At 52.4% G+C, this 26,863-nt stretch overlaps 9 protein-coding genes across 9 annotated transcripts; 5 read left to right on the forward strand and 4 right to left on the reverse strand.

The window, feature by feature from the left end:
• Positions 1–28: 28 nt before the first annotated feature.
• KVR01_001809 (uncharacterized protein) lies at positions 29–1,719 on the reverse strand. Its single transcript, XM_044786927.1, has 4 exons — positions 1,171–1,719; positions 999–1,099; positions 588–943; positions 29–500 (listed from the first exon to the last, which is right to left on the reverse strand). The coding sequence occupies exons 1-4, from the start codon at positions 1,519–1,521 to the stop codon at positions 316–318; spliced, it is 993 nt and encodes a 330-aa protein (XP_044649764.1). The 5' UTR covers positions 1,522–1,719; the 3' UTR covers positions 29–315.
• A 210-nt stretch (positions 1,720–1,929) lies between these two features.
• KVR01_001530 (uncharacterized protein) lies at positions 1,930–4,664 on the forward strand. The gene is made up of 3 exons (XM_044785984.1): positions 1,930–2,148; positions 2,221–2,505; positions 2,567–4,664. Exons 1-3 carry the CDS (start codon positions 2,134–2,136, stop codon positions 4,304–4,306), a joined length of 2,040 nt encoding a protein of 679 aa, XP_044649485.1. The 5' UTR covers positions 1,930–2,133; the 3' UTR covers positions 4,307–4,664.
• A 172-nt stretch (positions 4,665–4,836) lies between these two features.
• Positions 4,837–6,889, forward strand: KVR01_001981 (21S rRNA (uridine2791-2'-O) methyltransferase). The gene is made up of 5 exons (XM_044785981.1): positions 4,837–5,229; positions 5,309–5,743; positions 5,853–5,978; positions 6,074–6,235; positions 6,396–6,889. The coding sequence occupies exons 1-5, from the start codon at positions 4,945–4,947 to the stop codon at positions 6,462–6,464; spliced, it is 1,077 nt and encodes a 358-aa protein (XP_044649936.1). The 5' UTR covers positions 4,837–4,944; the 3' UTR covers positions 6,465–6,889.
• A 4,030-nt stretch (positions 6,890–10,919) lies between these two features.
• On the forward strand, positions 10,920–11,896 carry KVR01_001082 (uncharacterized protein; the record flags this gene model as incomplete). Its single annotated transcript, XM_044786044.1, has 2 exons — positions 10,920–11,501; positions 11,567–11,896. 2 exons carry the CDS (start codon positions 10,920–10,922, stop codon positions 11,894–11,896), a joined length of 912 nt encoding a protein of 303 aa, XP_044649037.1.
• A 339-nt stretch (positions 11,897–12,235) lies between these two features.
• KVR01_001541 (uncharacterized protein) lies at positions 12,236–13,986 on the reverse strand (the record flags this gene model as incomplete). Its single annotated transcript, XM_044782278.1, has 5 exons — positions 12,236–12,780; positions 12,840–13,098; positions 13,158–13,553; positions 13,626–13,677; positions 13,748–13,986. The coding sequence occupies 5 exons, from the start codon at positions 13,984–13,986 to the stop codon at positions 12,236–12,238; spliced, it is 1,491 nt and encodes a 496-aa protein (XP_044649496.1).
• A 1,667-nt stretch (positions 13,987–15,653) lies between these two features.
• Positions 15,654–16,515, reverse strand: KVR01_001532 (uncharacterized protein; the record flags this gene model as incomplete). The annotated part of the gene is made up of 3 exons (XM_044792694.1): positions 15,654–15,984; positions 16,078–16,205; positions 16,279–16,515. The coding sequence occupies 3 exons, from the start codon at positions 16,513–16,515 to the stop codon at positions 15,654–15,656; spliced, it is 696 nt and encodes a 231-aa protein (XP_044649487.1).
• Positions 16,516–17,638: 1,123 nt separating this feature from the next.
• KVR01_001314 (uncharacterized protein) lies at positions 17,639–19,595 on the forward strand. Its single transcript, XM_044787616.1, has 2 exons — positions 17,639–17,794; positions 17,849–19,595. The coding sequence occupies exons 1-2, from the start codon at positions 17,744–17,746 to the stop codon at positions 19,286–19,288; spliced, it is 1,491 nt and encodes a 496-aa protein (XP_044649269.1). The 5' UTR covers positions 17,639–17,743; the 3' UTR covers positions 19,289–19,595.
• A 1,411-nt stretch (positions 19,596–21,006) lies between these two features.
• Positions 21,007–21,434, forward strand: KVR01_001342 (uncharacterized protein; the record flags this gene model as incomplete). Its single annotated transcript, XM_044793510.1, has 2 exons — positions 21,007–21,337; positions 21,412–21,434. 2 exons carry the CDS (start codon positions 21,007–21,009, stop codon positions 21,432–21,434), a joined length of 354 nt encoding a protein of 117 aa, XP_044649297.1.
• An 898-nt stretch (positions 21,435–22,332) lies between these two features.
• KVR01_001350 (uncharacterized protein) lies at positions 22,333–23,771 on the reverse strand (the record flags this gene model as incomplete). The annotated part of the gene is made up of 4 exons (XM_044782578.1): positions 22,333–22,940; positions 23,004–23,537; positions 23,610–23,699; positions 23,759–23,771. The coding sequence occupies 4 exons, from the start codon at positions 23,769–23,771 to the stop codon at positions 22,333–22,335; spliced, it is 1,245 nt and encodes a 414-aa protein (XP_044649305.1).
• Between the last annotated feature and the right edge of the window lie 3,092 nt (positions 23,772–26,863).

The following is a 26,863-nucleotide window of genomic DNA, read 5'->3' on the forward strand; positions in this document are numbered from 1 at the left end:
CACCGGATCCATCCAGAAATTGAGCATGTCGAAAATACTTGTTGCTTTACCATTGTCTTAATTTGGTCAGAAAGACCTCTTTCTCTTCTATTGTACAATGAACCGGTGCCCTCGGCCGGCGTGCGAGAATTGGGATGCGTGTGACCACGCCCACTCCATCCAAAGGTCTCGAATATTTGCGACCTCCGTTCAAATGTAAATTGCAAAAGACTTTTGATATCCGGCCCGGCCATAAGGAACACGACGGCCAACCATCTCCGCAGGGCGCGGATGTGCTGCTGTCTTATCAAGCAGCCCCTCCCCTCCCCTGGGATCTTATAAGAAGGGAGGCAGAGCAAAGGGGTAGCCGCCGTTCTTGACACGGAAGATGCTGAGCAGGAAGCTGTAGAGCACGAGCATGGCGCCGGCATTGACGATGATCAGCAGCTGCTGCGACTTGTAGCTCTTTGCACGTGGTGCCTTGTCTGCTAGCACGATGGCGCAGAAGGCAAGGGCACCGTCTGGCAGAAGAATGCCAAGTCAGTAAAATGCAAACGATACGGCACGGCACGGCACGGCAGAGCACATGGGAGGGGTGTGAAACATACAAAGAGCACCGATGATCTGTGACTCGAGCTGGAACTGGGTCTGGAAACCACCAGCAAAGAAGGAGATGTGACCCTTTCCATCATGGCCAGCATAGGGTGTGTTCCGGATTATGTTAAACATAGTGCCACAAGTGCAAGCCAGGACAGTCATCAGTGAGATGAACTGCCAGAGCCTCCGGTGCTGGATGATGGGGCCGATGTAGGGCCATGCCGTCACAAGGGTGGTGACCATGCCAGCAACGGTGGTGATTGAGAGGATGATGGCAAACCAGTTGGTGGGCCGGTTCACCTCGGGGACTGGGCGGCCTGGGAGGTACCGGCCCATCCAGTTCCTGACTGATTCCGCGGAGGGCGCACTAGTGTATCTTATAAGTATGAAGACATATTATGTATCGGAGGGAGGGCACTCACCCAGTAGTGAAGTCGAATCGCACGGGGTCAGTGTTGGCAACAGCGAACTCGCCAGTCGAGGGTTGGAAGAGCATGAGGACAGGGGCGGTTTGCAGTCCGAGCTGGTGGTAGACAAAGCAGTTAGACAAGTCCAAGCCGACAGGGGAATCTGGGCAGGGGGCATTGCACGTACAGACATGAAGGTCTCACGACCATCATTGAAGTCCAGGGTGGTAAAGAGGGTCCTAGAGTCACCGGCCTTGTCGCCCTTGGTCCAGGACTTGCTCAGCAGCTTCCACTCCGGGTCAAAGTCCCGGCACATTTGGCAGGCATAGCGGCTGTCCAGGGCCGTCAGGAGAACAGCAACGGTGTAGTCGCGAGGAAGGCCAGTAACCTTCTTGTAGGAGACATCGTCGAGCTTGATGGGAGTGCTGGACAGGGCCTTCTGGTGGAAGTTCTGGAAGGTGTTGGCCGGGTCGGACTTTGCGGCCAGCACGCCTGCGCCCAGGAGGGAGAAGGGGAGAAGAAGTGAGGTCCAGCGCATGGTGATGTACCAGAATCAATTGGCAGAGAAAAAAAGGGGAAAGAAGAAAAGGGCACTTGAACTGCACCAATCTGTACTGCCACCAGAGCCTGCAAAAGGATTGTGGTCGATCGCAGCAGGGTCGATCGGGTCAAGTCACAACGGCCTGTGGTGGTGAATTACGCACCCCCAATCTAAGCGACCTGTCCTGAAGTTGAAGGACATCTGGAGCTTTGGAGCTCCCACCCAATGCCAAGCCTGCCGGGCAAGCAGCAGCCGTCGTCACTAGTGCCGTTCTGGAATCCCACTTGCCCGGGCCCACTGTGGCTTTGGGGCTCAGACGCTAGTCCTGATTGAGGCCTGTTTCTGGGACAACAGACCAGGAAAACACAGCGAGTGTCAGGATCGGATGCCACCCTTCCCCCCCCATTTCATCATCCCTCCCAGGCCGACACAATCCCTATCCATTATCGACACTTGCTTGTCTTAGGTACGACTTCTGGAAGATTGACTGAATCCGTATTTTGGTCCCAGAGACACTTCAATTGTTACTTCAGCTCCCCCTAGCCTTCTTTCACTCGTTCCCGGGAAGGCGACTTTACTTTCTTCTGCGACGCGGTGGATCATGTAAACATGGACCATCAACAGGTCAGGCACCCCAGGCCAGCAACACCTATCTCAATCACCCAGCCTGCCATGCTGACACAATATTTGCTGCAGAGAGCAGAAGCGATTCATATGTTAGACCTCAAATACCGAGGCACAATGCACCAGACAGACCTTATAGTCAAGGACGAGGAGGCCCGCCGCCTCAAGCTACGCGTCATTGTCCTCCGGGACGAGGTTGCTGTCCTCCGCGACCAGCTGGCAGAGAAGGACGACCGTATCAGCAACCTGTCGCAGCAGTATGAGGATATACGTGCCCAACTGGCCCACATGAACGACACATGCAAGAACCAAGCGGACCAACTGCGCTTACAGGCACGGCAACAATCAGATCTCAAGGTACTTCCACCTGCCTTGATGCCGCGATATATACGGGGTGCTGTGTGCTGACCAGGCATAGGCCGAGCTGCAAGCATTGAACAACATGCCCGACGACTCTTCCAAGACCCTCGCAGAGAAGCTGGCCCTCTCTCGAGAACTGGCTGTCCTAAAGCCCGAGATCGACCACCTGCGGTCGCAGGTCGCCCACCAGAAAGACGTGCTTGCTGAGAAGCTTGCCCTCGAGCGGCAACTCAGTTCTCTGGAGACGGAGCTTGCCAAAGAGAGGCTCGCAGCGGAGAAGGTGCTGCAGCGCCAGGAGAGCGAGGACAAGGAAGCCAACGAAGAACTCCAGCAACGTGTCACAGACCTCGAAAAGCAGCTCGCCGCCGAGAAGAAGGCATCACAGAAGGCCAAGAAGTCCCAGGACAAGGGACAGGCAGACGCCGAAGAAGCACTGCGGCAAAAAGTTGCGGACCTGGAGAGTAGGCTTGCGGCTGAGCAAAAGGCTTCAGAGACTGCGAAGAAGACCCACCAAAAGGTGCAGAGTGATGCGGAAGCGGAGCTGCGGCAGCAAGTTGCGGATCTTGAGAAGAAGCTGGCCGACGAGAAGCGCACTGCTCAGAAGGCAAAGCGCTCAAAGGACAGCGACGGGAAGGAACTCCAATCGGAACTGCAACAGAAGGTACAGGAGCTCGAGGAGAAGCTCACCTCGGATGCGCGCGAGGCCGAGCGGGCCCGAAGAGCCAGCGACAAGGAGGTTGCCACTGCCAACGATCAGGTGGAAATGCTCACACAGCGCGTGGAGGAGTTCAAGAACAAGTTGAAGGAGGTCCGCGCCGAGCTCAAACAAGTTCGCGCCGAGCTCACCCAGGCCCAGACTGCATCTACTCGGACCACAACAACCACCGTACCACTCAAAGACAATGAGACCAAGAGACCGCTCAGCAAAGCGAAGCCGGGGAAGAAGCGCGGAGCCAACGAAATCAGTGTTGATGAGATGATGATGGACACACCCGGGCACGTTGAGGGAAGGGGCAAGCGACCTCTTAAGAAGAGGGGCGTCGACTTCACAACGGTCGGCGAGAAATCCACTTTCTCCATTACGCCTTTCTTGGAGAAGTCGAACACCATCAACTTGGCCGAGACCATTGAGGAGGAGGACGAAGAGCCATCCGTGCTTTACGGGAAGGGTGATCCCGCAGCACCGATCATCGAGCCGGAGGCGGAGGTGGCCGAGGACATTCCTATAGCCAGTGCGGAGAAACCAGCCAAGTCGGTGTCTAAGGCTCTCAAAGCAACGAAGCCCAAGGCGACGGATGCAACTCAGAAGAAGCCTCGTGGCAGACCAAAGGCGCAGGCTTTGAAAGAGTCGTCTCCCAACACGAATGCGCCCTCAGCCGCCAGTCGCACGTCGCCGCGCAGTAAATCAGCGTCTTTGGAGAAGGTGGTCGAGGAGCCCGAAGAAAAGCCAAGCACGGAGAACCCAACTGCTCCAATCCCCAAGGACAAGTCTGCACCCAGCACTTTCGAGCCAGGGAATGTCAGCTCAGAAAACCCCGAGCCCAAGAAGAAGAAGCGCAAGCTGCTTGGTGCTTCCAACAAGGGCACCATATTCGACAAGGACGAAGACGCGGGCGAGGCAGAGGCCGCAGCTGCGCCGAAGACGAGTTCAGCAGCAGGCGGCGGCAAGAGGAAGCCCGTTGGGCTGAAGAACTCGAAGGGGCCCGTTTCTACTCTTGCTAAGAATGCGTTCGGCGGCAAGGCCTTTTCGCCCCTGAAGCGGGACCGAAGAGGCGTGAATGCCAGCTTTTTGGCTTAAGAAGTATGTTCGATCGTTTGGAATGGAGTGAGAGAGGGTATGCATTATTCTGTCTAACGGCCGCTGTACGGACTGGACTCTCTTTTGTTGCATTGTGCTGGAGTTGTATTGGTGCTTCTATACGCCCAATGGACTGGCGTTTTGGAACGGTAACGGCTGGAAAGGTCTTGGGTCTCAGGCGTGGTGACTTTTTGACTGAGCTTTGCTTTACAATGTCTTATTTGACTCAATGAAAAGATGGTCAACCTGATCTGAAGCTCAAGCTTGTGAAGAGGAAAGTTGGTTCCAGTGCTGATTCTGGTCGCGGCCACAGTCATACCCACACTTGCAATGCACTGTAATCGGCGTTATGATTTAGACAAGGAACCATGGTTGCGAGTTGGTTAGAGTATCAAAGTGCTCCTGTCGGCGTGGCTCATTCCTACGTGCGTATTCTAGAGCTGGTGAACAGCCTGTAATCAATGTTGGCAGGGATGCTTGCTCGCTCGGTAGGCGAAGCTTCCACCCGAGATTTTTCGCCCGCCGCAGACCAACTTCACACCACCATACATACTGCCAGCTCTGGGGCTTCTAGGATTGCAGCCAACCGTGCTGAGATCGGTTTTGTCAGCTTGCATTTGCAGACAACCCCCCTTCCAATGGCAACTGTAATCGGTGGGGCGTCATGCCGCCGAGCAGCGCTTAGTGAGCAGCTCGTCTCACGGATTCTGAGCCAGCTCACGCTGGCGGCAGCGGCACCCACGGCGAACAGGACTGTGCTGTCAAAACTCAATGCATGTCAAACGTGCCGGTCGAGGCCACTCGAGGGGCGGCGGTACGCTTCGTCAAGCTCGCAATGGAAGTCCCGCCAGAGCAAGGACCGCTTTGCCCGGCAGGCCAAGGTGCAGGGCATGAAGAGCAGGGCGGCGTGGAAGCTGATGGAGGTCTGTCTGTCCGGCCGCTCGCCTTTTCAGTGACCCCCACCCGTGACTATTCACCACTCAATAGCTGACCTGCCCGCAGATGAACGATAAATACAGCCTCTTCCGCCGCAACCAGACCGTCGTCGACCTGGGCTACGCGCCGGGGTCCTGGTCGCAGGTGGCAAAGGACGCCACCGGGCCCAACGGCGTGGTCGTGGGCATCGACCTCATCCCCGCGCAGCCGCCGAGGGGCGTGACCAGCATCCAGGGGGACTTCCTCAGCCCGCGGGTGAGGGCCCTGGTCAAGCATGTCCTCGCAGAGCAGGTCAAGCGGAGGGACAGGGAGAGGCAGGAGCGGCGAGAGCTGGAGGCCGCCTCTTCGGCTCCCGAGCCGGCCCATGGTGAGGACGGGGCTGCCGAGGGGAGCATCGTGTCGGACCAGCCTAGCTATATCGACCAGGAGAAGCAGGCAACCCAGGACATCGAGGAGGTCACGGGCGCTGGGGAGGACGAGGGGGCACAGAAGATGGTGGATGTGAGTTGCGTTCGTGGCACCGGTCGGGTCACTGCTCCCGTACCTGGGGTTGCTACACGCCGGGGTCCTTCGTCACGCGGCGCCATGTTGCTAACTCGTGAGAATGCAGTTGGTAATCAGCGACATGTCAGAACCCTGGCCCCAGACGAGCGGCTTCTCGAGCAGGACGCTAAGCAACCCTCACAGGTTGATGAACACGAGCGGGATCAACTTCAAGGACCACGCCGGCAGCATGGTGAGGAACGACCCCATCTCCCTCCAGGACACCCATCTCAGGCCGTCCAGGCCTCACTAGCTTAGGGGGTGGCTGATGTGAACCCAAACAAACAGGACCTCTGCTATGCCGCCCTGACTTTCGCCTCGGACACGCTCAAGATAGGGGGCCACTTCGTCTGCAAGTTCTACCAGGGGGCTGAGGATAAGGCTCTCCAGAAGACGCTGGAGAAGATGTTCACAAAGGTCCACCGGGAGAAGCCCGAGTCGTCACGGAGTGTATGTTGAAAGCTCAACCTGCGGACATGGCCCCTAATACCCTCATCTTACCCTTTCTCCCCTGTTGTCCCCTGTTCTGCTCATCCATTACCCATGGGTCTGAGGCTACATGGATCGCACTGGCACACTAGCTGACTCTTTGAGCTCTCGGTCACGATAGGACTCGAAGGAAGCATATTTTGTCGCTCTGAAACGACTGGACGTCCAACTTGTCGACGAAGCGAGCTGAGCGGCGCGCGGACGGACCTGAATCACAGTCGCGCTGCACTCTGGCGGCTCCCACGGGAGATACAAGCTCGATTGCAAGGCAAGGCAGCAGATGGAGCATGTTGGACCGTTGAGCAGCTTAAACGCCAGGCTTTCCTCGAAATTGGCGCTGCCATTGTGACAGCCATTGAGACAGGAGTCAATGAAGTCGACTTCGCGTCTATGTGGCTCAATACATGTCCACTTTCTGCCAATAAATCGAATAATTTGTTGCATCTGCTGCTATTATTTGATTTCTGGAAAGAAAGCTGATCTAGCGAAGCGTATCATCCTGGGCAGGTGTCCCAGGATGAAGATGCTGTCATGATGGGAATCTAGATATTCGCGCTACAGACACCCGCCGGAATAGAGGCTAGAGGACATCAATGATCAAGTCAATTTTTTGAATCTCAGTTCTTCAGATGACACAATCCAGCCTCTGCATGGTCGAATAACACAACTATTCGCTAGAGATACTTCAACTGTTGCATCCAAGAAGCCCATGCACGCCTTTCATAAAGTGTGCCGGCTCAATATGGAGATCAACATGCCAAAGCAAATGACAAGCCTTAAAGAAGCCCCGTACAAAGTCAAATCTCCTGATCATGGCCATGCGAAAATTGATTATCAACCGTTAAATCTGGCCCTACTTCAACAGTCTGGGAGATACACCATCACATACACTATTACAGTACTCTTACAACACTATCAAAACATCATGTATGTCAAAACAGAGCCCCCACGGCTACACAACTTGTTCTCTAACTAGGTATCTAGGTATGTGATCACCCTTTGTAGAATGGTCCTCAGAGCTCTAGATTTTATGCCATAGGAGAATATGGTACTTTAAGAGTTCATCTTGTAGAGGGGAAGTCCATAGGAGGTTGTCGTCTAGGAGAATAGGGGTAAGATAACGTAGCAGCGTAGCAGATGGTCGATCTCGTTCTCAAGAGGAAGTAGTCACGATCAGCCGTCAACCGTACTCTTAGCATCCTCAGAATGCCGTCATACCCATCAAGAATCTTGTTTACCGATATAGTGACCGCTTTCAAAATTAGGCAGATCTGCGAGCCCCAACACGGGACCCGCCGAGTTAGTGCCCTGGTGTCTCCTTGGCGATGTTGTCAGCCGTACCCCAGGGGATCTAGACAGTCAACTTTGTTGACGGACGACTTTGTTACCATACTAGTAAGGTCTTAAGTTTAGATGATCTTCAAGCTGACTTCGAGACCTTCTATTCGTTGAGAAAGCGGCTGACTAAATGCATCAGTGTCAACCTCCCAAACCGGGAGGGAAGAGGGAGGAACGCATGCACCTTGGAGGTGTTCAGTCAGCCATGGTGTTGTGCTCTTACCTAGTTCGCGATATTAGGGCTTGCGGGAGGTCGCCCTCAACGAGGCGTGCATCGAAATCTGGAAGAATGACAGCGACGTCACCGGGGATAAGTAGGGGTAAGCGCTCGCTACCCTTTCTGAACCTGATCTACGCACCAGAGGACTCATATTTCCGAAGCAAGGAGGCTACGAAATGGCCTTGATATGCGCAAACGTTACGAAGCAGCCAGCCCAAGCAGGGGGTTGGGGCCATTTCCTTTCAGTGGGTATCCAACTGCCAAATGGGGCCATCACTGGCAGTGAAAACATGATCCTGACCTCCAGACAGAGTCTCCCGATCGGGAATATGCCCCTCAAAGCTGCGAAGCACTTCTGAAATAGGACCTAGGTAGTATCCATAGGTATGCTGACGATGCGGAGCTCTCAGCCCTGGGGACTCAGCGCCTGTAGAGGACGTTGCCTCTCGTATTTACGTGACTCAATGAGCGTGTTTGAGCTGGATGAGGAGAGATTGGCAAATGTTGGGCTTTTGTATATACGTAACCTTGGTATGAGGGCAGACCTCTTGTCCAAACCTGGGCACCGCCTGCAATTCAATTTACTAGGTATGTATCTTGGTCAATTTGTTGGGTTTGAAGTATTGACCGCTCCAAGGTATCATTGGTCAAGCTATCAATCATCATTGTTAATGGCCCCGCAGTAGCCAAATATCCCTTATTTTATTGAAATAGACCCCTTTTGGCTGATCGTATACTATTTCCGTGATGTTGAGGGGCAGAACAACGTCATGGGGTGGTGGACCAGGCTCCTCGACGAACGCCGGCATGCTGCAACCAGGATTGACCCGATACCGAGGATGGATACTCGCCTCAATCCAGGGTGAATAGTAATCTGTGAGAGTCAGTCACGAGACATAGATATCTTCTCAGTCAGCGTTCTAGACTTCCCAACAATGCTCCCTGGGGAGAAAAGAGACTACCGCATGATGGGGACCTAAGTGAGAACTTTCTTTCAGTGGCAACTTCTGATTAAGGACGGCATAACTCTTGTCGACGTCCGTGAGGTCGTTCTCGCTCCTTCGGGCCTCGGGGCAGCCAGGGATTCGCGTTGTATAAATTGGGTGTTCAAATGCTGCAAACCCCAATGCGTGGGGACGACTGGGATGTCCTGTCGGCGCCAACGGCCATCGTCTCAAGTGCTGCAGTGTTCCCCAGCTCCCGGAGACTATCAGACGACCCACCTTCCTAGGGTCCCACGTAAATTAGCAAGAGCAGATCAGGAACCCTATGGACCCCCATGAAGTTTCGCCAGCTGCTTTCAGTGCTATCAGAAGGTTCTTGATCTGGACGCCGAAGGCCTCTGGCTGCCAACAAGGTTAGCTGGGCACCTAGCCACAGCTAGCCACAACCTTGGCCATCTTCAGCGCCACCGACGGCAATGCACAGCCTGAGAAGCGTTCAGTAAGTCTGGTTCTACCAAAGTTGTAGCAGAAGTATTGCACCAAGGGCACTTGAGGTTACATCCGCTACCCGTCCCCGCATTTCAAGTTCTTCATCTAGTGTGGCCTGGGGTGAGTGAGGCTCTTGTTCGCGTATATATTGCTACAAATTAAAGAAGATATCACTGTGCCCATGTCCCGGGATCGAGACCATGGCCGGCGTCGGATTCGGTTGGCCTTCCGAGTCAAGATGCATCGCTCATCGGGGATGTACTCGATTCAACGTTAGCATTTGAGCTGACGATGACAGCGGTCGTGAGCAGGAAAGGAAACAAGAGCAAGACTCCTCCAATACGGCGTTTGAATCAGTCAGCTCTCGCATCTCTCCGCTTGCCCCTGGCACTCCCTTCCCTCTTGGTCGGCGCCAAGGAGCCAAGACCTACACGAGTGGACAAGCTCAATCTAGGTCGCTCCCCTTGCCGACACTAGCCTACCCTGGACCTGCATACCTCACCCGCGCCTTGGCGATGTCGCAAGATAAAGTCCTCTTGTAGAAAATCCACCAACAGCCGATGTGGTGGTCCACAGGGCCCTGATGTCCAGGCAGACGGGCCATAACTTCGTATCAATGCGGTCTGGGTGGGGTCCAGCAATCGTCATCACGGCTCACGGGACGGCTGCTGAGCCTTGCAAGCCTTGCTGTGGTAGTTGGATCGGGAGGCGCCTGAGTGGAGCTCCAACTGCCGCCCCTATCCTATCTTGGGCGCGGGACCCATATCCGATTCGCTGTGGGACGGCGAGGTATCGATGGGGAACAACAACAACATTAATCCGTTATGATATGTTATTCGCGTATTCGCTCAGCTAACATCATTGATGCTGTAGACCAACAAGGCCTCCAACCCTGGGTCCATTCGATACTGTCTGTGACCCGGGCAGTCGGTTCTTGCTGGAGATATCGCGATGGTGATCCGTGAGGCTCAACCCACGTGCTGTTCTCAAACAAGATGTTTCGCGCATGAGTCGTCGTTGTCGCCAGCGAGATGCGGCTCAATCACCCTATTCTGCTGGAATACCCACTCTGGTCCAGAAGCCGCACGCGAATCGGTCCGGGATGGTACCTAGGTAGGCCGATCTGCGGTCTTCACTACGCAGCAAGCAGGGAGTTGGCTTGGAGGCCAACCCCATGTTTTGGTGCCTAGACCCTGCGCATCCTTGTTGTCGTTCTTGAAACAGGCCATCTCCAATGCGCATCTCCATTGCGCATCTGTTTTCTGTTTATTGAACCGTGGTCTTGGCAGGCCAATGGAGACCTGGTCAGCCGTCAACATGGAGCCATCCGAAGAGACCGACCCATGTGGCTGGGTTGACTTCCAAGGTTGGTAGGGGTCAGCTTTCACGGAGGAGGATGGCAGCGTCAAGGGATGGAGGGAGATGGCAAGACATTCTGGATATAAAGACGACCATCTTCACTCGAGAAGTATTTACTTTTGGTTTCATTCCATCTCATTCACATTCACACCATTATTCAACTCCTCCTTCCTCGTGCTTGATACTTTCGTTAGCAGTTGAACTGCCCAGTCTGTCAAACCTCTGCCGGTCAAAGCCTTTCAATTGTCCCTACTCGTCAATATTACCTGTTCACACATCCCTACCAATCCTCAAAATGAAGTTCTCTCTCGCCGCCGTTGCACTCTCGGCCATGGCTCTCGGAGCCAACGCCATGCCCGCTGACAACCTCAAGGCTGATGGATACGCCGTTCGCCGCGCTGGCCTTGGACGTGTCGGTGACCTCTACCGCCGTGCCGCCCAGACCTCCGGCTCTGGTCCCACTCCTACAGGCGGTGCTGGTGGCTCCAAGCCTACCAGCCCCGCTGGTGGCGGCTCCGGCAGCGCTGGCGGCTCTCTGCCCGCCTCCTCCGGCACTTCTGCCCTCTCTGCTGCCCAGACCATCGCCGCTGGCGAGTCCTTCGACGGTGGTATGGTCATGTACGACCGTGGTGTCGACTGCACTGGCCAGGCTGAGGGTGGTGACTCCGACGCTGTCTTCCAGATCGAGGAGGGTGGCTCCATCTCCAATGTTATTATCGGCCCCAACCAGATCGAGGGTATCCACTGCCAGGGTGCTTGCACCCTGACCAACGTCTGGTGGTCTGCTGTCTGCGAGGATGCTTTCACCATTAAGAACCAAGAGGCTGGTGCCACCACCAAGATTAACGGTGGCGGTGCTTTCAACGCCGACGACAAGGTGAGCATGTTACATTTTTAATTGAGCACTAGGAACACAAGATACTAATACGTGTCCAATAATAGGTCATCCAGCACAACGGTGCCGGCACTGTCGCCATCTCTGACTTCACCGTCGAGAACTTCGGCAAGCTGTACCGCTCTTGCGGCAACTGCGACACCATGTACGAGCGTCACGTTACCATCGATGGCGTTGTCGCCAACTCGGGTGACATCCTCGCCGGTGTGAACGAGAACTTCGGCGACACCGCCACCATCACCAACACCAAGACTACCGGCGTGGAGACCATCTGCGAGAGGTTCGAGGGTACAGAGGGCTCGGGCGAGCCCACCAGCATCGGCTCCGGTGCGGACGGCAAGACCTGCATCTACGGCTCCGACGTCACTGAGGGTTAAATTTTTTAATTGGACACGAGAAACCCCCCTTTGAGGATAACGGAGGATATATTTACCGAGACATGGACCAGAGCCATGACAGACCGACAAACCCCAAAGATCAAGCATAAAACTGGAGCGTGTTGGATTCTTTTGTAACTACTTATTCTTCCTTTCGCATGTATATAGCCCAGGATGGTGAAACATGTTCAACAAAAAATCTAAACGACCCCAAATATCGAAGTGACATGAACTCTTTAAACGAACATGAAAGATCAAGGCTGGATGCACCCAGACTATGACTACTCGTCGATCCCACCCTCATGAGCAACGAAATCCACTCTATAGTCTTTCCAAATACTAGAACATGATCTTGTATCGCCTTACAGCCGCAGACTTCGACACAGTCGCCTGAGGCGCAGGAGCTGTGGCGGTAGGATTCCCATACGTGCTCGAGAAGGTCCCCGCCGGGCTGACCACAACAAAATCCTCAATGATAGCGGCGTTCGCCCCCAGAGCAGCCTGCTGCGCCTCATCACAGGTCTCAAACGCATCATACCAGAAGCAGATTGGTTCAATGATGGGATCAAGAATCTCGTTCGTCACGTTCAAGGTGCTGGCTGGGCCCTGGGAGGCGTAACTCGAAGACGCGCCGGCGTCTGCCTCGCCGGTCGCGACGTCCTTGCCGGTGATCGCCCGCTCGAAGATGCGGAGGATCGTTTCGGGCTGGTAGGCACCGGCTACGTGACCGGCCTCGAAGACGCGCGAGAAGGAGAAGTTCTTGAACTGCCGGACGAGGCCGCCTTGGTAGCTTGAGTTGGTCGTGATGGGCGCGTACCCGGCGTTCCGGAAGGAGGATGCATCTGGGTATGAAGCTGAGAGCGAGACGTTCTCTGCGCCCATCCCTGTTTGGTTGTTAATACCGAGTATGGCCCGACGCAGGGGAATGTGAGTAAGGGCTTACAGTTGCAGCGGTAGTCGAGATCTCCGTAGACCATGGCAACACCGACTCCTGAGTCCAGCACAGCCTCTAGCTCCCGCTTGGTGACTATCACCGGATCGCCAGTCCCACCAAAGAAGTTGCTGACCACAGAATTTGCGCTGAGAGTAAAGTTGACAGGGACGCCGAGAGCTTCCTGGACCCATCGTTGATTAAAGTACGCGAGGCTGTAGGCCGGTGGGAACGCGGCTGGTGAAGGAAGGGTGATGTCGAACGCGCTCCTCTGCAAGAATGCAATTAGCTCGACCGAACCTCTGATACATCTTTATAGGATGGGCATACATTTGAGAGCTCTGTGTAGACCCCTTGGATAAAGCCGAATCCCAGCTGTAGTGCAGCAGCACATGCCTGGTTGACCTCATCCACGGCGCCGGTGCCTTCAGGATCAAGCGCGGAAACAGCAGATCGACATTGGTCCATGAGGCCATAGGCCGTCGACAAGTTACCCACGGCCATGCTGTAAGCCTCTTCTGGGATGGTCTTGATGCCGTAGGTGTTGTTCATGGCGAACGTGGGCCAGAATGAGACCTGGCTTTCCGAGTCAATACACCCGTTGATGATTCCTAGCGTCCCAAGCTGCAACGCTTTGTCTTTCTCGTTGGTTGCGTTGCCGTTGGCGATGAGCGCGTTCTGTCGTTGGAAGTAAGCGATAGTTGCGGGTCCGAAGAAGCCTGAGTACTGTTGTATTGTCCAGATGTTAGCTGATGCCTCCACCAATTTTGAGTTGTGTACATGTTGGATGCGACGTACCGAAATTGACCATAGGTTTATCTCCGGGTTCGTGGTTGATCGTTCGGGAAACCTATGCACCATCGCTGTGAGAAATCTGGACAAGACACAAAAGCCCCTGGCATGGATCGGGTGCCTCTTACTCTTGAAACCACACTTGGGCGATCTGCCACATTTGCTTCGCCACCTGGACAGTTGTATTTGCAGTTCGGCTCTGGGATTGGCTAGACATCGTGGCGAGGAAAGTCGTCTGATTTGATTCCACGGTCTGGTCCGCCGTGGATTCCAACGGCGTGAACTCCTTTGTGATCGTGTTGAATGTGCCGTTCTGAATTTCCGTGTACGAATAACCAGTCTGTACTGGCATATCGATGTAAAGCATGTTGCTGTTACGGTTGAGAGACCACTCATTGAGGGTGCTGCTGTTTGAGTCTGGGTTGATGATGCAGGGAAAGCCATCCTCGCCGCCATCCAAAAAGGACGCACCCGGCCCGCCGGGCATCCATATCGTTGTCGGCGCATTAGCGGAATTATTTCTGGCCTCTGCATCCACATTAGTCGTCTGTCAGCACTATGTACTCGAGTTTACCCACCGAAATACCAAAAGAATATGCTCGCGTTGTAGCTATTATCCACTGGGAAAGTGACGTAGCCGGAGTAGCTGTTCACGCCCGGGGTAGTTTCGCAGAGGCCCGTCTGGATAGTCAATTAGTCAGAGCCGAGTGAAAGTTCAAAATCAACAACGCTTCTTTTTCAATAGGAAAGCCGCCGTACCTTTTTATACGAGATAGATGAGCCCGGGTAGTTGACGGACTGTATGGTGGAGACATCGTCTGGAAATGGGATGAACGACTGCCCGGATACAACAACCGAACCAAGAACAGAACCTAGAACAGAAGCCCGCAAAGAGAACATTGTGAGATTTCTTTTATGTGTAGCGAGTACAAAATGAATGCAGCGTTGTGGAAGGCAGTGGCTAATGAAAGTGTCAGTAGAGTTGGGACAGTCCTCATTTATATTGGGCGCTTTCAACGATCTGTGCACCTCTGGGAACTCGACGCTGCAATGCGCCTGAAGCTTTTGGCGAACGGACCAGTAGGATAACACGGAATTAGGGGGACACGTAAATACACGGCCCTAGCGCATGCGGGAGGCGGTGCAAATAAATGGGTCAGCCCCCTAAGCGGATGTCAGACTAATGTGATTGGTCTGTTCGCCAAACTAATTCCTCCAGCCACAGCAGCGGAACTTGAAGAGGCTGAGAACTGGAGTGCTACGGTCAGGCAGTAGCTTAGGGCAATTGCGAACTAATAAAACTTCTGTCAATGGATCCAAATGTATACTTGATCAATATCAGAAACTATCCTCCAGTATCAGAAATCATCCTCGATTCCTGAAGAGGATTGCCCAGCAACTCAATATAGACCGTGTAACTGACCGAGGGACTTCAGTGCTGGTTCGAGGCTTCCTCGCACTCTACAGACGACATTCCCAACTCAAGAATTTGGAAGGATTCAGTTGATGGGAATCACACTCAATGGTACACACCCACACTAATTGTCCACATTAAATGTGTGGCAGGGTTGCAGATCTGGAGATGTTTGCGCTTGGGGTGCAGGGCAGGGCAGGGCAGATCCAAAATACATGTATTAACTAATTGACGAGATCTATGGGACGAGGAGAATAATTGTCATGAACTACGCAAGGAAATGGTATGGACGGCAAACAACGTTTATAAAATAAATGCAATCCTATGAAGAATTGATGGCAAATTTGATTTGTAGATCTAGAATAGGGCGAATTTCTATGTGTTGCACATGCATCAAGAGTCAGCGTGCTTGACGCGAGACTTTGCAGGACGAGGAACAGAGTGGCACATCGACGCGATTTCTTATTAGCGTTCATGCCTGGAAAGACAGAGTACCTACCTAGGTACCCCGAGAGCTTGTCACAGCAAGTCTACTGCACAGTATGCTAACAATTGATATTTGATGATGCTCAGAAACAACCCGCTGAGTCCACGAGATGAAGCTCACATATCAGTACTATCTAGCTGCTCTTGACTTCCTGATCGCCCAGAACACTCAGGACCTTCTTGACACTGTCCCGGTTCAAGCAAGCATTCTGCCACCTGGAGAAATGGGGAAACTCATCAGGGGTCCACGCATTCTCGCCAGTGCGACTACCCATGAAGAAAGCAATCTGCATATTCCACATTGTAAAGGCCAAATCAGCATACGTGCACTTGTCACCCACAAGCCACTCTGACTTGGACAAGACGCTGTCGAGAACCCCAGCAACACGCTTGACTTCGGCTCCGTAGCGAACCTTGGCTGACTCTGGGGACTCGCCGTAGACATTTGCGTGGAAGAGGTTGAACCTTTTCGGGACAATGAGAATTAACCAGAGCTCTCGTGTACGAATTCGACAGACCAATTGGAATTGGGCATTGTCTCAGCACCTGGGGACTCACCAGGCAGCTTGACCGAAGTACGGGCCTTGGCCAGAGGCTTGATAGTATGACCACTGCTGGGTCAGGTATTTTTCAGGAAAGGTGCTGTACGAGATTTTGTTATCCTTGTCGTAGGTATCGACCAGGTACTGTTGAGGGGTGTGAGCTCCTATTCGAAGTAGAAACAATGGTAGACTCTACTGGGGATGGGCTCACCTGGACAATAGCGCCCGACTCCCAGAGTGTGACGTTGTGGTTTGGATCCTCGATGGCAGGAACGCGACCATTGGGGTTGACATCCGTGTACGGCTTCTGCTTCAGGCCATCAAGCTCGACCCAGGATGACTCGTACGGGATGTTGAGCTCTTCCAGGATAATAAGAACCTTGGAAGGGTTGGGAACCTGGTCTGCGGAGGTGTGAGCAAAGCCCGTATGGTGACGAATTTGAAACCACCTCATACTCACTCCTCCAGTACAATTTGATGGGCTTGAGACTCATGGCGACGACTGCTTCCGAATGACTTGGGAAAATGACTGAACCGGGAACACACAACGACATGTTTGAAAGAGAGAATGAAAAATAATCACTTCACATCGACGGGATACTCTCAAACTGCGCAGGTGGTCCAGGGCAAGGCCAACGCACGCACGACCCACCAGCTAAGGCGACTTGTTTGTCTTTATTACCGAGGTGTCTTTAGTGGGTCCTCGAAGGAATGCGAAGGAATATGCATGCAAGCAACCAACAGTGAGGCGCAGGACCCCAGACTCATACGGCTACCAGTATCAGGTGTAACTGTTGGAAAAAGCCAACGCCGTCTTCACCCCGGGAGAGACTACTGACATTTTCGCTACTACCAACATGCCCGGAACAAACACCGAATTTGGCAGGTGAGAAGTGACCGATGTTCTGGCCAGCTGTTGGTGAGGCTGCTTGCTGCGCCGCTCATGCGTTGCGCAACCTTGTTGGATACCAAGGCTTCAAATGTCGCTCTCGCTTATTGATCCGCTTGCGGTGGGTCGCTGACATCCTAGCCATGCAGGCGCGCCAAGGCGCCTGTTGTTTTCGGCCCTGTGATACTGTTCAAAACTCAGGTCATTTGAGCCTAACCAGCATTGTATTCTCTCTGTACTTTTATTGATATTGTATTCTTTTTTTCTTAAAACAATGTGTCTTAAGCGCTTGCCATGAAGGCGCCACATACCTAGGTATGTTTTATATGCATGGCCCGGGGTATTAGAAAAGAAACCACCAAGCTAGGTATTTTGCCGACTGTGTGGTTCTTCTGATGCTGTGGTCTTGTCCAAGTAGGGATTTTTCGACGATGGGAAGACAATTTGGTCCGCGTGATTCCAATAATTTTCCCCAATTTCTTGCTTAGAAACTGTGTTTCCCGTTCCATATCAGGCCACGAGAAACCTTTGTTTTTGTCTATAGGCGTGTTGGGCTCTCGGGTGTTATCGATAATGTTATCTTATCAGCCCACTGCCACTCTACCGTAGGTATATAGCTCCGCCTGCTGTCCTTCCTTTCCCTTCGGTAGTAGGGGTCCTTACGAAATTGACCTACATTTCCTGTCAGATCGAACCTTGCAGCCGTGACGACACACCAAGGACAGCCTTACTTATGGACACGAATTTGTCCTCTTGAATTCACACCCCAAGTGTTGTCTGCGCTGTGTGCAACATGACTGCGAGTCTGGACGTCTTGGTCCTCTTTTCAACTTTGGCAGCGGGGGTAAGCCTTGTTATTTGACATCATGCTGCCCAAACGCGTTCTAATGAGTTACAGTATCTCGGCTGTCTTTTGGTGTACAATGTTTGGCTTCATCCGCTGTCAAAATACCCAGGACCCTTTTTCTGGCGCGCATTTCGGCTGCCTTTTCTTACATCATTCATTCGGGGACGATTGCCGCACGACATCAAAAAGCTGCATGAACAATATGGCGACATCGTCCGATTGGCTCCAGATGAGATATCTTTCATTGATTCTGCCGCTTGGAGAGACATCTACCCGAAGAACTTCGTTCGCCCATACGAGTATAAGGATCAGCCACCAGGGAAGACTGCATCAAATTTGATCGCATGCACCGAGAGAGAACACGCCCGTTTCCGAAGGATCTTGGCGCCGGCATTCTCAGAGCGATACACAGCCGCACAGGAGCCTATTGTTTCCATGTATGTCGACAAATTAGTTTCGAAGCTAAACGAACGCATCGACAACTCCGAGTCGACTTCCCGTGACTCAGCCAATATAGACGCTGTGGAGTGGATCAACTACGTGGCGTTTGACATCGTTGGAGACTTGGTCTGGGGGTCTTCGTTCGGCTGTCTGGAAGGTCTAACAACGCATCCCTGGATCCAGACCGTCAGCCAATTTAAGGCAGCCACGATAGTCACGTCTGCGAAATTCTATCCATGGCTCTACGCAACGCTCATGGCTATCACGCCCTCGTCTGCGTTGAACGAGGTGATGGAGATGTGGCGCGTCACTGAACAGAAGGTTCGCGATCGGATTGCCACCGGCTCAGACCGGCCCGATATTCTCAGTCAGCTCCTAGAGTGTGAGAAGGATTCTACATCCGAGTCCATGACCCGCGAGGAAATGGAGGTTAACGCAATGATGCTGGTCGCTGCAGGCAGCGAATCAGTCACAACTGTGTTGTCTGGGCTACTCAACTACCTCCTGCGCAATCCGAAGGACCTTGCTGCTGTCACAGGCGAAGTCCGTACTTCTTTCAGTACTGACGACAGGATCACAGGGTCAAGATTGAAAAAGCTTCCCCTTCTCAATGCAGTATTGAACGAAGGTATGAGACTCTGTCCAACGATCCCGGACTCCATGCGCCGCAATGTACCTCCTGGGGGAGCCACTGTCGCTGGCGAGGTGCTTCCTCCCAACACGGTTGTTTCCGTCCCGCCATGGGCCAGCTACAGGGCCAAGCGGAACTTCAACGAGCCGGAGCGCTTCATGCCTGCACGGTGGCTCAGCGACTCGGATAGCGGCTTGCGGGACGACAAGGCAGCATTCAACCCTTTCTCTCTCGGTCCGCACAACTGTCCTGGACAAAATTTGGCCTGGCTTGAGCTGCGGTTGATCCTGGCAAAACTTCTGTGGGCTTTTGATTTATCCGTCGCCTCGGGTATAGAGCTACCGAGGTGGGAAGAGCAGGGTATCTGGTGGTTCTGGGAAAAGCAACCCACTGTTATCCGCCTGACCCGGCCGCGCTGATGCCGCTCAAAAGAGGCAAGGCCCCGAGTCATTTTAAGACTCTCGGCCACTGTTAGGGAAAAACGAAGTAGAGCCCCCCCTGCTAAATTCACATTCCCGTACAGACTACAACAAAATCACAAAAAGATAAACTTCCTAAATATAGTCTCAGTATAATAGAAACTATTATGAAAAGAAAGAGGTTCTTTTAAGACTTCTTTTTCACATTTTAATTTAGAGCTCTATGTATGAAAGTAAGATCTTGTAACTGGTTCGCTTCCATTCCGCATATGCCCGAGGACATACATGGGGCCTTCATATAGTGGTAAGCACTCAAGACCTTTCAAAAGAAAAACATACAGTATTAATATATCTTGCCTTGGGATGTCTTTCACCAATGGCTTTCGAGTTTCATCCATCAAATCAATGTTATCTGTTATTTTGAGGTGAGTGAAGGAATTCCTGTACTCCTTGCACTTGCCTTATCATAATGGTGATGCACCTGGTGGCCTCACGGCTTTATTATTATCCACACCACAACACTTCAAATGTTATTGGACACTTGTGCACACCTCCAGACTCATCAAATCTGAGGAATTTACTCATACCATGACCAAACTATTCTTGAATTGGCTGTCATGATGAGGATCCAATCTAAATCGAAACATTTGCACCGTACAGTGATCCGTACCTAGGTACTAACTAGTTATCTTCCCTATGCGTCAGACGTGAGACATTGATGGAAGTAGAGGCAATGGCCCCTATCGTGTAAGATCGGGCTGATAATGGACCGAAATTCGGATTATTTAGGAGACTTGATTTGTTGTTTCCAAGGCTTGCCTCGACGGATGCGCACCATGCGTAATGAGAATCCTTGGAGCTGATCTGCAAGCGCAGAAGTGAGGCAAGGCGGTCCTCCAGCCGTGAATACCCTCCTGCAAAGTTTTGAGAGCCGAGAAAGCACAGCATCTGAGTCATTCCAATAATCAAGGTCTTCTCTTGGCCCAAGTGTATTGTGCATTCATTGGACCGCGTAACCGTTGACAATAGCCAATGTGACCGAAACTAATACAAAAGTTCTCTCTGCCCCTGCCGCCACATACAACTCCCCTGACACGTTAATATAATGTATACTATAAGTGAGGATATTTTTATGTCCCAACCCTATTGAGGTCACGCGCCACGCAGTTTGGTTCGTTCAGCCATTCCTCCATGTCCGAATCGCTGCATAATTAGTACACTGGCTGGACGCTAGTGCGAGCTCCTCCATTCAGCTTCGGGGACTAAGCTACCCTGAGGCCCTTGAAATAGACCTAGGGTCACTTCGCCCTACGCCAGCCCTTGTGGAAACGGTTCTTGCCAAGATTAAACACATGGCCAGAGCCCTTCGAAGACCCCTGGATTGAACATCGCGCACAGGAGACTGGTGCTTGGCAAGGCGAGGCCCAGCATGTCGGCCCGCCAAAGCAGCCTTGAAGTGTCAGACTTGATTAAACATGATAGCCTCAAGTGCTTTGTGCGAATAATTATTTCGTAATGAATATACACTCTTCCGTGAGGCTATCGCGATTCAATGAAGCAGCGACGCGACGGCTGAGCTTTCAAAAAACTATTTAAACGGGCATGGTGACCCCCCAAAACATCTCTTCGAAACAGCATCAGCATCTCACACTTTATCCTCCAGCTCTCTAGCCTGATCCTCGTCATAAAACTATTTGAAAACACTTTCCGCATTCAAAATGAAGGCCACCTTCTTCCTGACTATCATTCCCCTCATTGCCAGCGTGGCAGCCAACCCGGTCCCAGAAGCCGAGCCCGAGGCTGCCCCTGTCGCACTGCCCATGGCCGAGAGCGACTCTGGCCTCTCCAAGCGAGACAACTGGTGCACGCTCTATCCTACTGTCGCTTCTGCTCCCTGCTATTATGGGCCTGGCACCAACGGCGTCCGCACCACCATCACGCCCACCAGTGGTCGTTTTGGTGTGAAGTGCCTGGTCAACAACAAGTGGGACCATATCCCTGGCTGGGGCTGCTACGTTGACCGCAAGTATACCAACACTGGCTGCGAGAGTACGTATTCCTCCCAATACTTCCGTCAGTATTTACTTCTTGATAATTCGTCACTGACATGCGGCTTTCATCAGGTGGCCTCAAGGCTTGCCCATAAGTTTGAGCATAATCCGCTTGGGGTATAGTTGAGTTTGAACGAGGGACTCAAGTAGTGGGTGAGACAATACAGACCGGATCTTATGACAGGGGGAATAAGCTTTTTTTCTGATTCAATTCGGCACATGTGTCCGTAACTTCCTTGAATGCGTTTTTTGACCTTCCAAAAATTCGAGAAAGTGACTGGTGATGCTGACTCATATCTGCACGTATTTACGACAATCCTTCATTATTGCGTGTCTAAGTTCAAATACCGTTTCTAAACAGTGAAGCATGTGTCGCAAGGCTGAGACTACATGCAACTATCCCATCAGGGCTCTGGGCATGCCAGGCTTGACATAACCCTGAACATTTTGGAGAAAAACTCGATCCTTGTCAGTAGTTTTGACTGTTGTATGCCAGGTTCCTCCGCGTGAAAATGGTTTTGTTGCGGGCAGTGTGAATCTTCCGTGCCGAGTTGGATCGGATGGATGGTAGGCGGAGAAGTGTCTGGTGATAAGGAGACGTTGATCGGGTCAGGGGAAGAAGGAAAATAAAGTGAGGGAGGAAAATATCTAGCCAATAATCTAGCCAAGCATTGGGCTCTCCAACCGGTTCGTCTTCAGCACAGCTTCCAGATGGCATTGACTGTTACCAGTCGCTCCACACTTATTGCTCAGTGCCGTAAAGATTCTTCAACACGAATTTGGAATTTGTGATGTTGGATCCACATAGATAGAACTGATTCTTTATTTTATGTTAATTTTATGTGTCATGTGGCATCCCAAAGAATGCACGACTTCGGCCGGCTGTGCAGGTATCCGATACACCGTTCTGTACAGAAATTGACTGCAACTCAAAACTCTTGGAAGAAACGGTGCTGATGCTTCGTCTTAAATAATTTGATATATTCGTACCCGTCAGACCCGACACTTTGTCTTCTTCTTCTCTATCAAAGCTTGGCCAGTCCTCCAAACTTGGTCTAAGGTGTACTTCTTGACGAAGAAGCTGAGCACAAGGGTAGCCGCGCTAAAGCCAGCCACATAATACCATAGGCTTCTCAGGCTCTCTGAATATGCCTGAACCAGCTCCTTCCTCATGGTTGATGTAGCCGGCAGTGCCTTCAGAAACGCGATGAGACCTTCTATTTGGTGGCTGAACTCGTCTGCAGCCGACGCGATGGTTGGTAGGCCGCTAGCCACTGCTCTGAAACGGTTTTGTAATATCGTGGCCCCCACGGAGACACCAATGGCTTGTCCGAGAGAGCGGCTAAAAGAGAAGAAGGATGCTGCAGGTCCGGCATCTTCCGGCCGACCAGCAGCCTGGATGGCAACTGGGACCGTTGTGAACAGAACTCCTGTGGATATGCCGATTGGAATGTTGAGGATTATCCAGCCAAATACGGAGGTGTTTTGGTCGAGAAAGCTTAATAGAACGAAACCAAAGACCGTTACAGCCCATCCTAAGCGGATGAAGGTGCGGTACTCTCCAGTCTTGGTAGCTAGAAGGCCTGCTGTGATACCCGCAGCTACTCAACGAGTCAGCAATGGCCACACAATTTCTTCCAGAAGCCAATCAAGTCTAGACTTACCGACTATTGTAACGCTCTCAGGCATTGCTGAGAGAGCAGTGCTCATGGTTCCGTAAAACTTGACAGCCTCATAGTAAATGACCAAGAAGTAGAGCAAACACCATACCACTGACCCGTGTGCGATGGCTAGCAAGTAGCAGATGATCATGCTCCTGTTGTTAAAAATGGTCGGTATGATGATTGGCTCCTTTGCCAGCATGAATTCGTACACCAGGGTGAGAATAATCCCTTCGGCTCCCTGGACCATTGGAAACCATGTGTGCCAGTCGCCCCATTCGTACTGGACGCCACCCCAGGAGAGGCCGATCAGGAAGCAGACGAGCGAGAAGGTGAGTGAAATGGCACCAATCCAGTCGAAGCGACGCAGTTTGGGGAGAACATCCCCAGGGACAGGTGTTTGGTTGAGGAAGAAGGTGATGGCCAGGAATCCAAGCACGACAGAGGGAATCATGATCCAGAAGATCCATCGCCATGTTGCTTTTTCGACTAGAACGGCACCGAGCAGTGGCCCTGATACCATTCCCGCGGCCCACGCTGGACCGACGAGGCGTGTTAACCTGGTAGTCATCATGGGTACGCTTATGGAAAAACAAGATCTTTACATACCCGAACCAAGATATCCGAGATACTTTGCACGATATCTCAGAGGAATCAGATCCGTTACCGTCGTCTCAGCCAAGGTGATTATCCCACCTCCTGTTTCTCAAGGTATCAGTGCCACGCTATTTGCCAAAGACCGGACTTCGGAGACTGACCGCCAATCCCCATGATGGTACGCCCAGCTAAGAGGACGGTAAAGTTGTGAGCCTGACCAGAGATTACGCAACCAGTGCAGAAGAAGACACATGATATCTGTATCATCTAAGTCGGAAGTGTCAGCGAAATAATAGATGTCGGAAGTCCTTGTCTCGCGTAATCACATAAGTGCTAAAGGAGCCACATGATCCAGCCGCAACGAACCAGATAAAGAAGCGGACATTAGGAAAAGTAGAGTTGTGCGTACCAACTTCCTGCCGAACAGGATACTGAAGGAGGCGAATATTGGCTGGGAGACTGCAGAAGCTAACAGAAAGCTGCTACCTGTCCAGAAGGCTTCAATCGATGAGCCTTTGAGCTCGGTGGCGATGGCGGGAAGGGCCAGGGCGAGGCAAGCGGCTTCGAGAGAGACGCAGACGCTGACAAGGATCAGCGACCCAAATGCAAACATAAAGGACTTCGAGGGCCGCCAGTCCAATTCGATCTCTGTGACTAACTAGACTTCAGTCGTCGATCATCATTCCACGAGAGAATAGCGATAGTGGCATTTACCGTGGACTTCCTCTTGGATTGGACCATTCGGAGGCTGTTGTAGGTAACCTTGCTGCAGGGTTCGCAGCGCCGACTGTCTGGTGCTGTTGACTCTGTCCGTGTACGGCGGCGGAACATACGAGTGTCTGCCAGTGCTATTGCGGCCACCCGGCCAGACACTGAGCGGAGGACGAGGAGTATCTGGACGGTCAGCGGCATGCTCGCCTGTGAGTATCGTCGTGTATAGAGATTCGTGTTGCGGCTTGCCACTGTATCGAAGATATGTGTCGTCTATTGCAGGAGGAGATGCCATATTGCTGAGGATTCGCTCCGCTCGGTAGCGACAGATGCAAACAAAGCACAACGTTGACGAGACTAGCCGTGGTGCTAAAGATCATCTTGCTATTCAATGCCCACTAAAGCTATATAGCAAGGCTATGGAACACTTTGGTATCCTGCATATCAATCCCTGTGGAAGACCAGGTTCCAAGGTTGCGTGCTGACGGGGTAAGAAGTGGCAAGCATATCCTGGAGCCTTGCCGTCCCTACTCTAAATTCTCGACGGAAAGCCTTGGAGCGGGCTAACCGCAGCGACAGCTGTCATCTGATCGTCTGAACTCCCGCTACGGCATTTAGGTTGGCGGTCGGGGATTTAAGAACACAGCTGCAGGGAGGTATCACACCCCCTCACGTTCAATATAGACAAAACGAGACACAAATTGCCAATGCCCGGAATCAACAACGCAAATGTCGTTGACGCAGCTTATTGCGGCGCAGATGTCTGACCTTGTTGAATGGCAGAGGGTACGCACCACGTCGACGCCGAGGAAGCCCTTTGCCTTGTCGTTCAGAAGCTAGGCCGCAGGGCCGTTCCCAGCCTGGACATGTGAATGGCCGAGGTGCTCAAATTCAACATGGACATCCAGGGATGAAGGTTGTGTCAGCTGCGGAATATAGTACTAGAATCTTTGGGTTTAAGGTTGAGGCTCAGGCCGTCCGACTCTGTGATCTGATAGGGGGTTGTAGTTGCGGGGATCGAATATGATCCCGGGAGTGGACGTCGCACCCGTGTGACCCCGAGTCCTTGGCATAGAAAAGTAATATGCCGTGATCATTAAGATTACCAGATCAGGACGCAAGTGCTACCTACGGAGTACAGGTGTAAGGCCTTAGACAACGCATCCTGCAAGCCCTGTAGTAGCACCCTGATTGCCTGAGAGGAGGCTGGCACCGAGGCCCGCGTGGGTTGGAGTGCCAGCTCGCAACGGCGTACGGTTACTTCATGATGCGTTATCATGTTGACTGACTCACCATCCGGAAGTTCCGCGCATAGATCCATCTGTACAAAAACGAATAAGCCACTCCAACAAGACGTCATTCTGCCAAGTTCCGAGATCGCACCGGAGACATCCGCTCTCTGAGGCTGGCGACAGTGGCCAGAGTTTCGAAAGCATGCGGCTGGAAGCTTGTTGCGAGTCCCACTGACGAGTAAGCGTGTGTGCACATCATTACAGACTAGGTGTTGAAAAATGCATCTGCTTGAGAATCCAATTCTACTACGTACTTAGGTAGGTGGTATTCATCCCATTGATGCTGGGCATGATTTGGACTAAATAGACCGGGCCTCGAAGAATAGATGAAGGGGATCAGCAGGGCTTTTTGGAATTGGAGCTTAGGACTTGGCGCTGGCTGAAAAACTCCCTGGTGTATCAAGACTCCTTTTAGCGGCGGTGTCCGAGCATGGAGTTTGTATTCGCGCTCGAGCCCCGAACAGGACCCCTCAATGCCCGACAGACACATCAAGGCGAACTTACACTGATCACACAGCTTTGCGGCAGATAGATGATTACCGACTGACTCTGCCGCCTCCTGAGTGCAAAGCGAGATCATATCGCATCCGAGGATATTTTCGGGGGGGGGGGGGAGGGGTGCAGATGCAGGTGCAGGGGACCTCGGAGGCAAGGCATCAATGTGTGATGAGATCTAATGGCCCGAGGGAAGGCGGAAACGTGATGGTGCGCTTCTGTGTGCGAGCTCATGCACATGCACGCTTTTCGTGGAACCGGAGTCTTAGCATTTCAAGCGTTTTATTCGATCGACTACGCCACGACTGAACGCCTTACTGCTGAAGTGATAGGAGCGCGTGTTCGAGTTACCAAATCTATGTTGACCAGCGGCTATAGTGGTTTTGTCGAGGATCAGACCTAATTCCCGCTCCTCGATCCGACGGCACAAGGCATAAGTGAGCGTCCCCCGAAGTGGCCGTTCATCTCCACTTTGTTTTCTAGCCCCTCAAGAGCGTTACGTGCCTGCTTCTCCAATCTGTGAATGCCACTTCCCAGTAGTAGACAGCAGAATGCTCACAGGCTTAAACGAAAATGTTTCTGCAGTCTTTTCTTATCAGGAAGTAGTTATTAGTTCTCAAGTCGTCCACCAGACTGTGGCACACTAGCTGCTGGGGTTTAACCACGAGCGTCCCATCAGCACCCATCATTGCACGGGCGGCAGTGCACTAGCGCTGGGGAAGGCTCACGACCAAAAGACATTTACTAGGAGAAAGAGGGTAATTCTGC

Source organism: Diaporthe batatas, assembly GCF_019321695.1.
Source record: "Diaporthe batatas strain CRI 302-4 chromosome Unknown Contig00002, whole genome shotgun sequence".
Lineage (NCBI taxonomy): Eukaryota > Fungi > Ascomycota > Sordariomycetes > Diaporthales > Diaporthaceae > Diaporthe > Diaporthe batatas.

Coding starts and splice junctions, on each gene's coding strand:
- KVR01_001809 (XM_044786927.1), bottom strand. CDS start 1,521: ATGCGCTGGACCTCACTTCTTCTCCCCTTCTCCCTCCTGGGCGCAGGC. Junction 1,100..1,170: donor GTCGTGAGACCTTCATGTCT/GTACGTGCAATG, acceptor GTCTACCACCAG/CTCGGACTGCAAACCGCCCC. Junction 501..587: donor ACAGATCATCGGTGCTCTTT/GTATGTTTCACA, acceptor TTCTTCTGCCAG/ACGGTGCCCTTGCCTTCTGC.
- KVR01_001530 (XM_044785984.1), top strand. Junction 2,506..2,566: donor GGCAACAATCAGATCTCAAG/GTACTTCCACCT, acceptor GACCAGGCATAG/GCCGAGCTGCAAGCATTGAA.
- KVR01_001981 (XM_044785981.1), top strand. CDS start 4,945: ATGGCAACTGTAATCGGTGGGGCGTCATGCCGCCGAGCAGCGCTTAGT. Junction 5,744..5,852: donor GGGCACAGAAGATGGTGGAT/GTGAGTTGCGTT, acceptor GTGAGAATGCAG/TTGGTAATCAGCGACATGTC. Junction 6,236..6,395: donor AGCCCGAGTCGTCACGGAGT/GTATGTTGAAAG, acceptor CGGTCACGATAG/GACTCGAAGGAAGCATATTT.
- KVR01_001314 (XM_044787616.1), top strand. CDS start 17,744: ATGACTGCGAGTCTGGACGTCTTGGTCCTCTTTTCAACTTTGGCAGCG. Junction 17,795..17,848: donor TTTCAACTTTGGCAGCGGGG/GTAAGCCTTGTT, acceptor AATGAGTTACAG/TATCTCGGCTGTCTTTTGGT.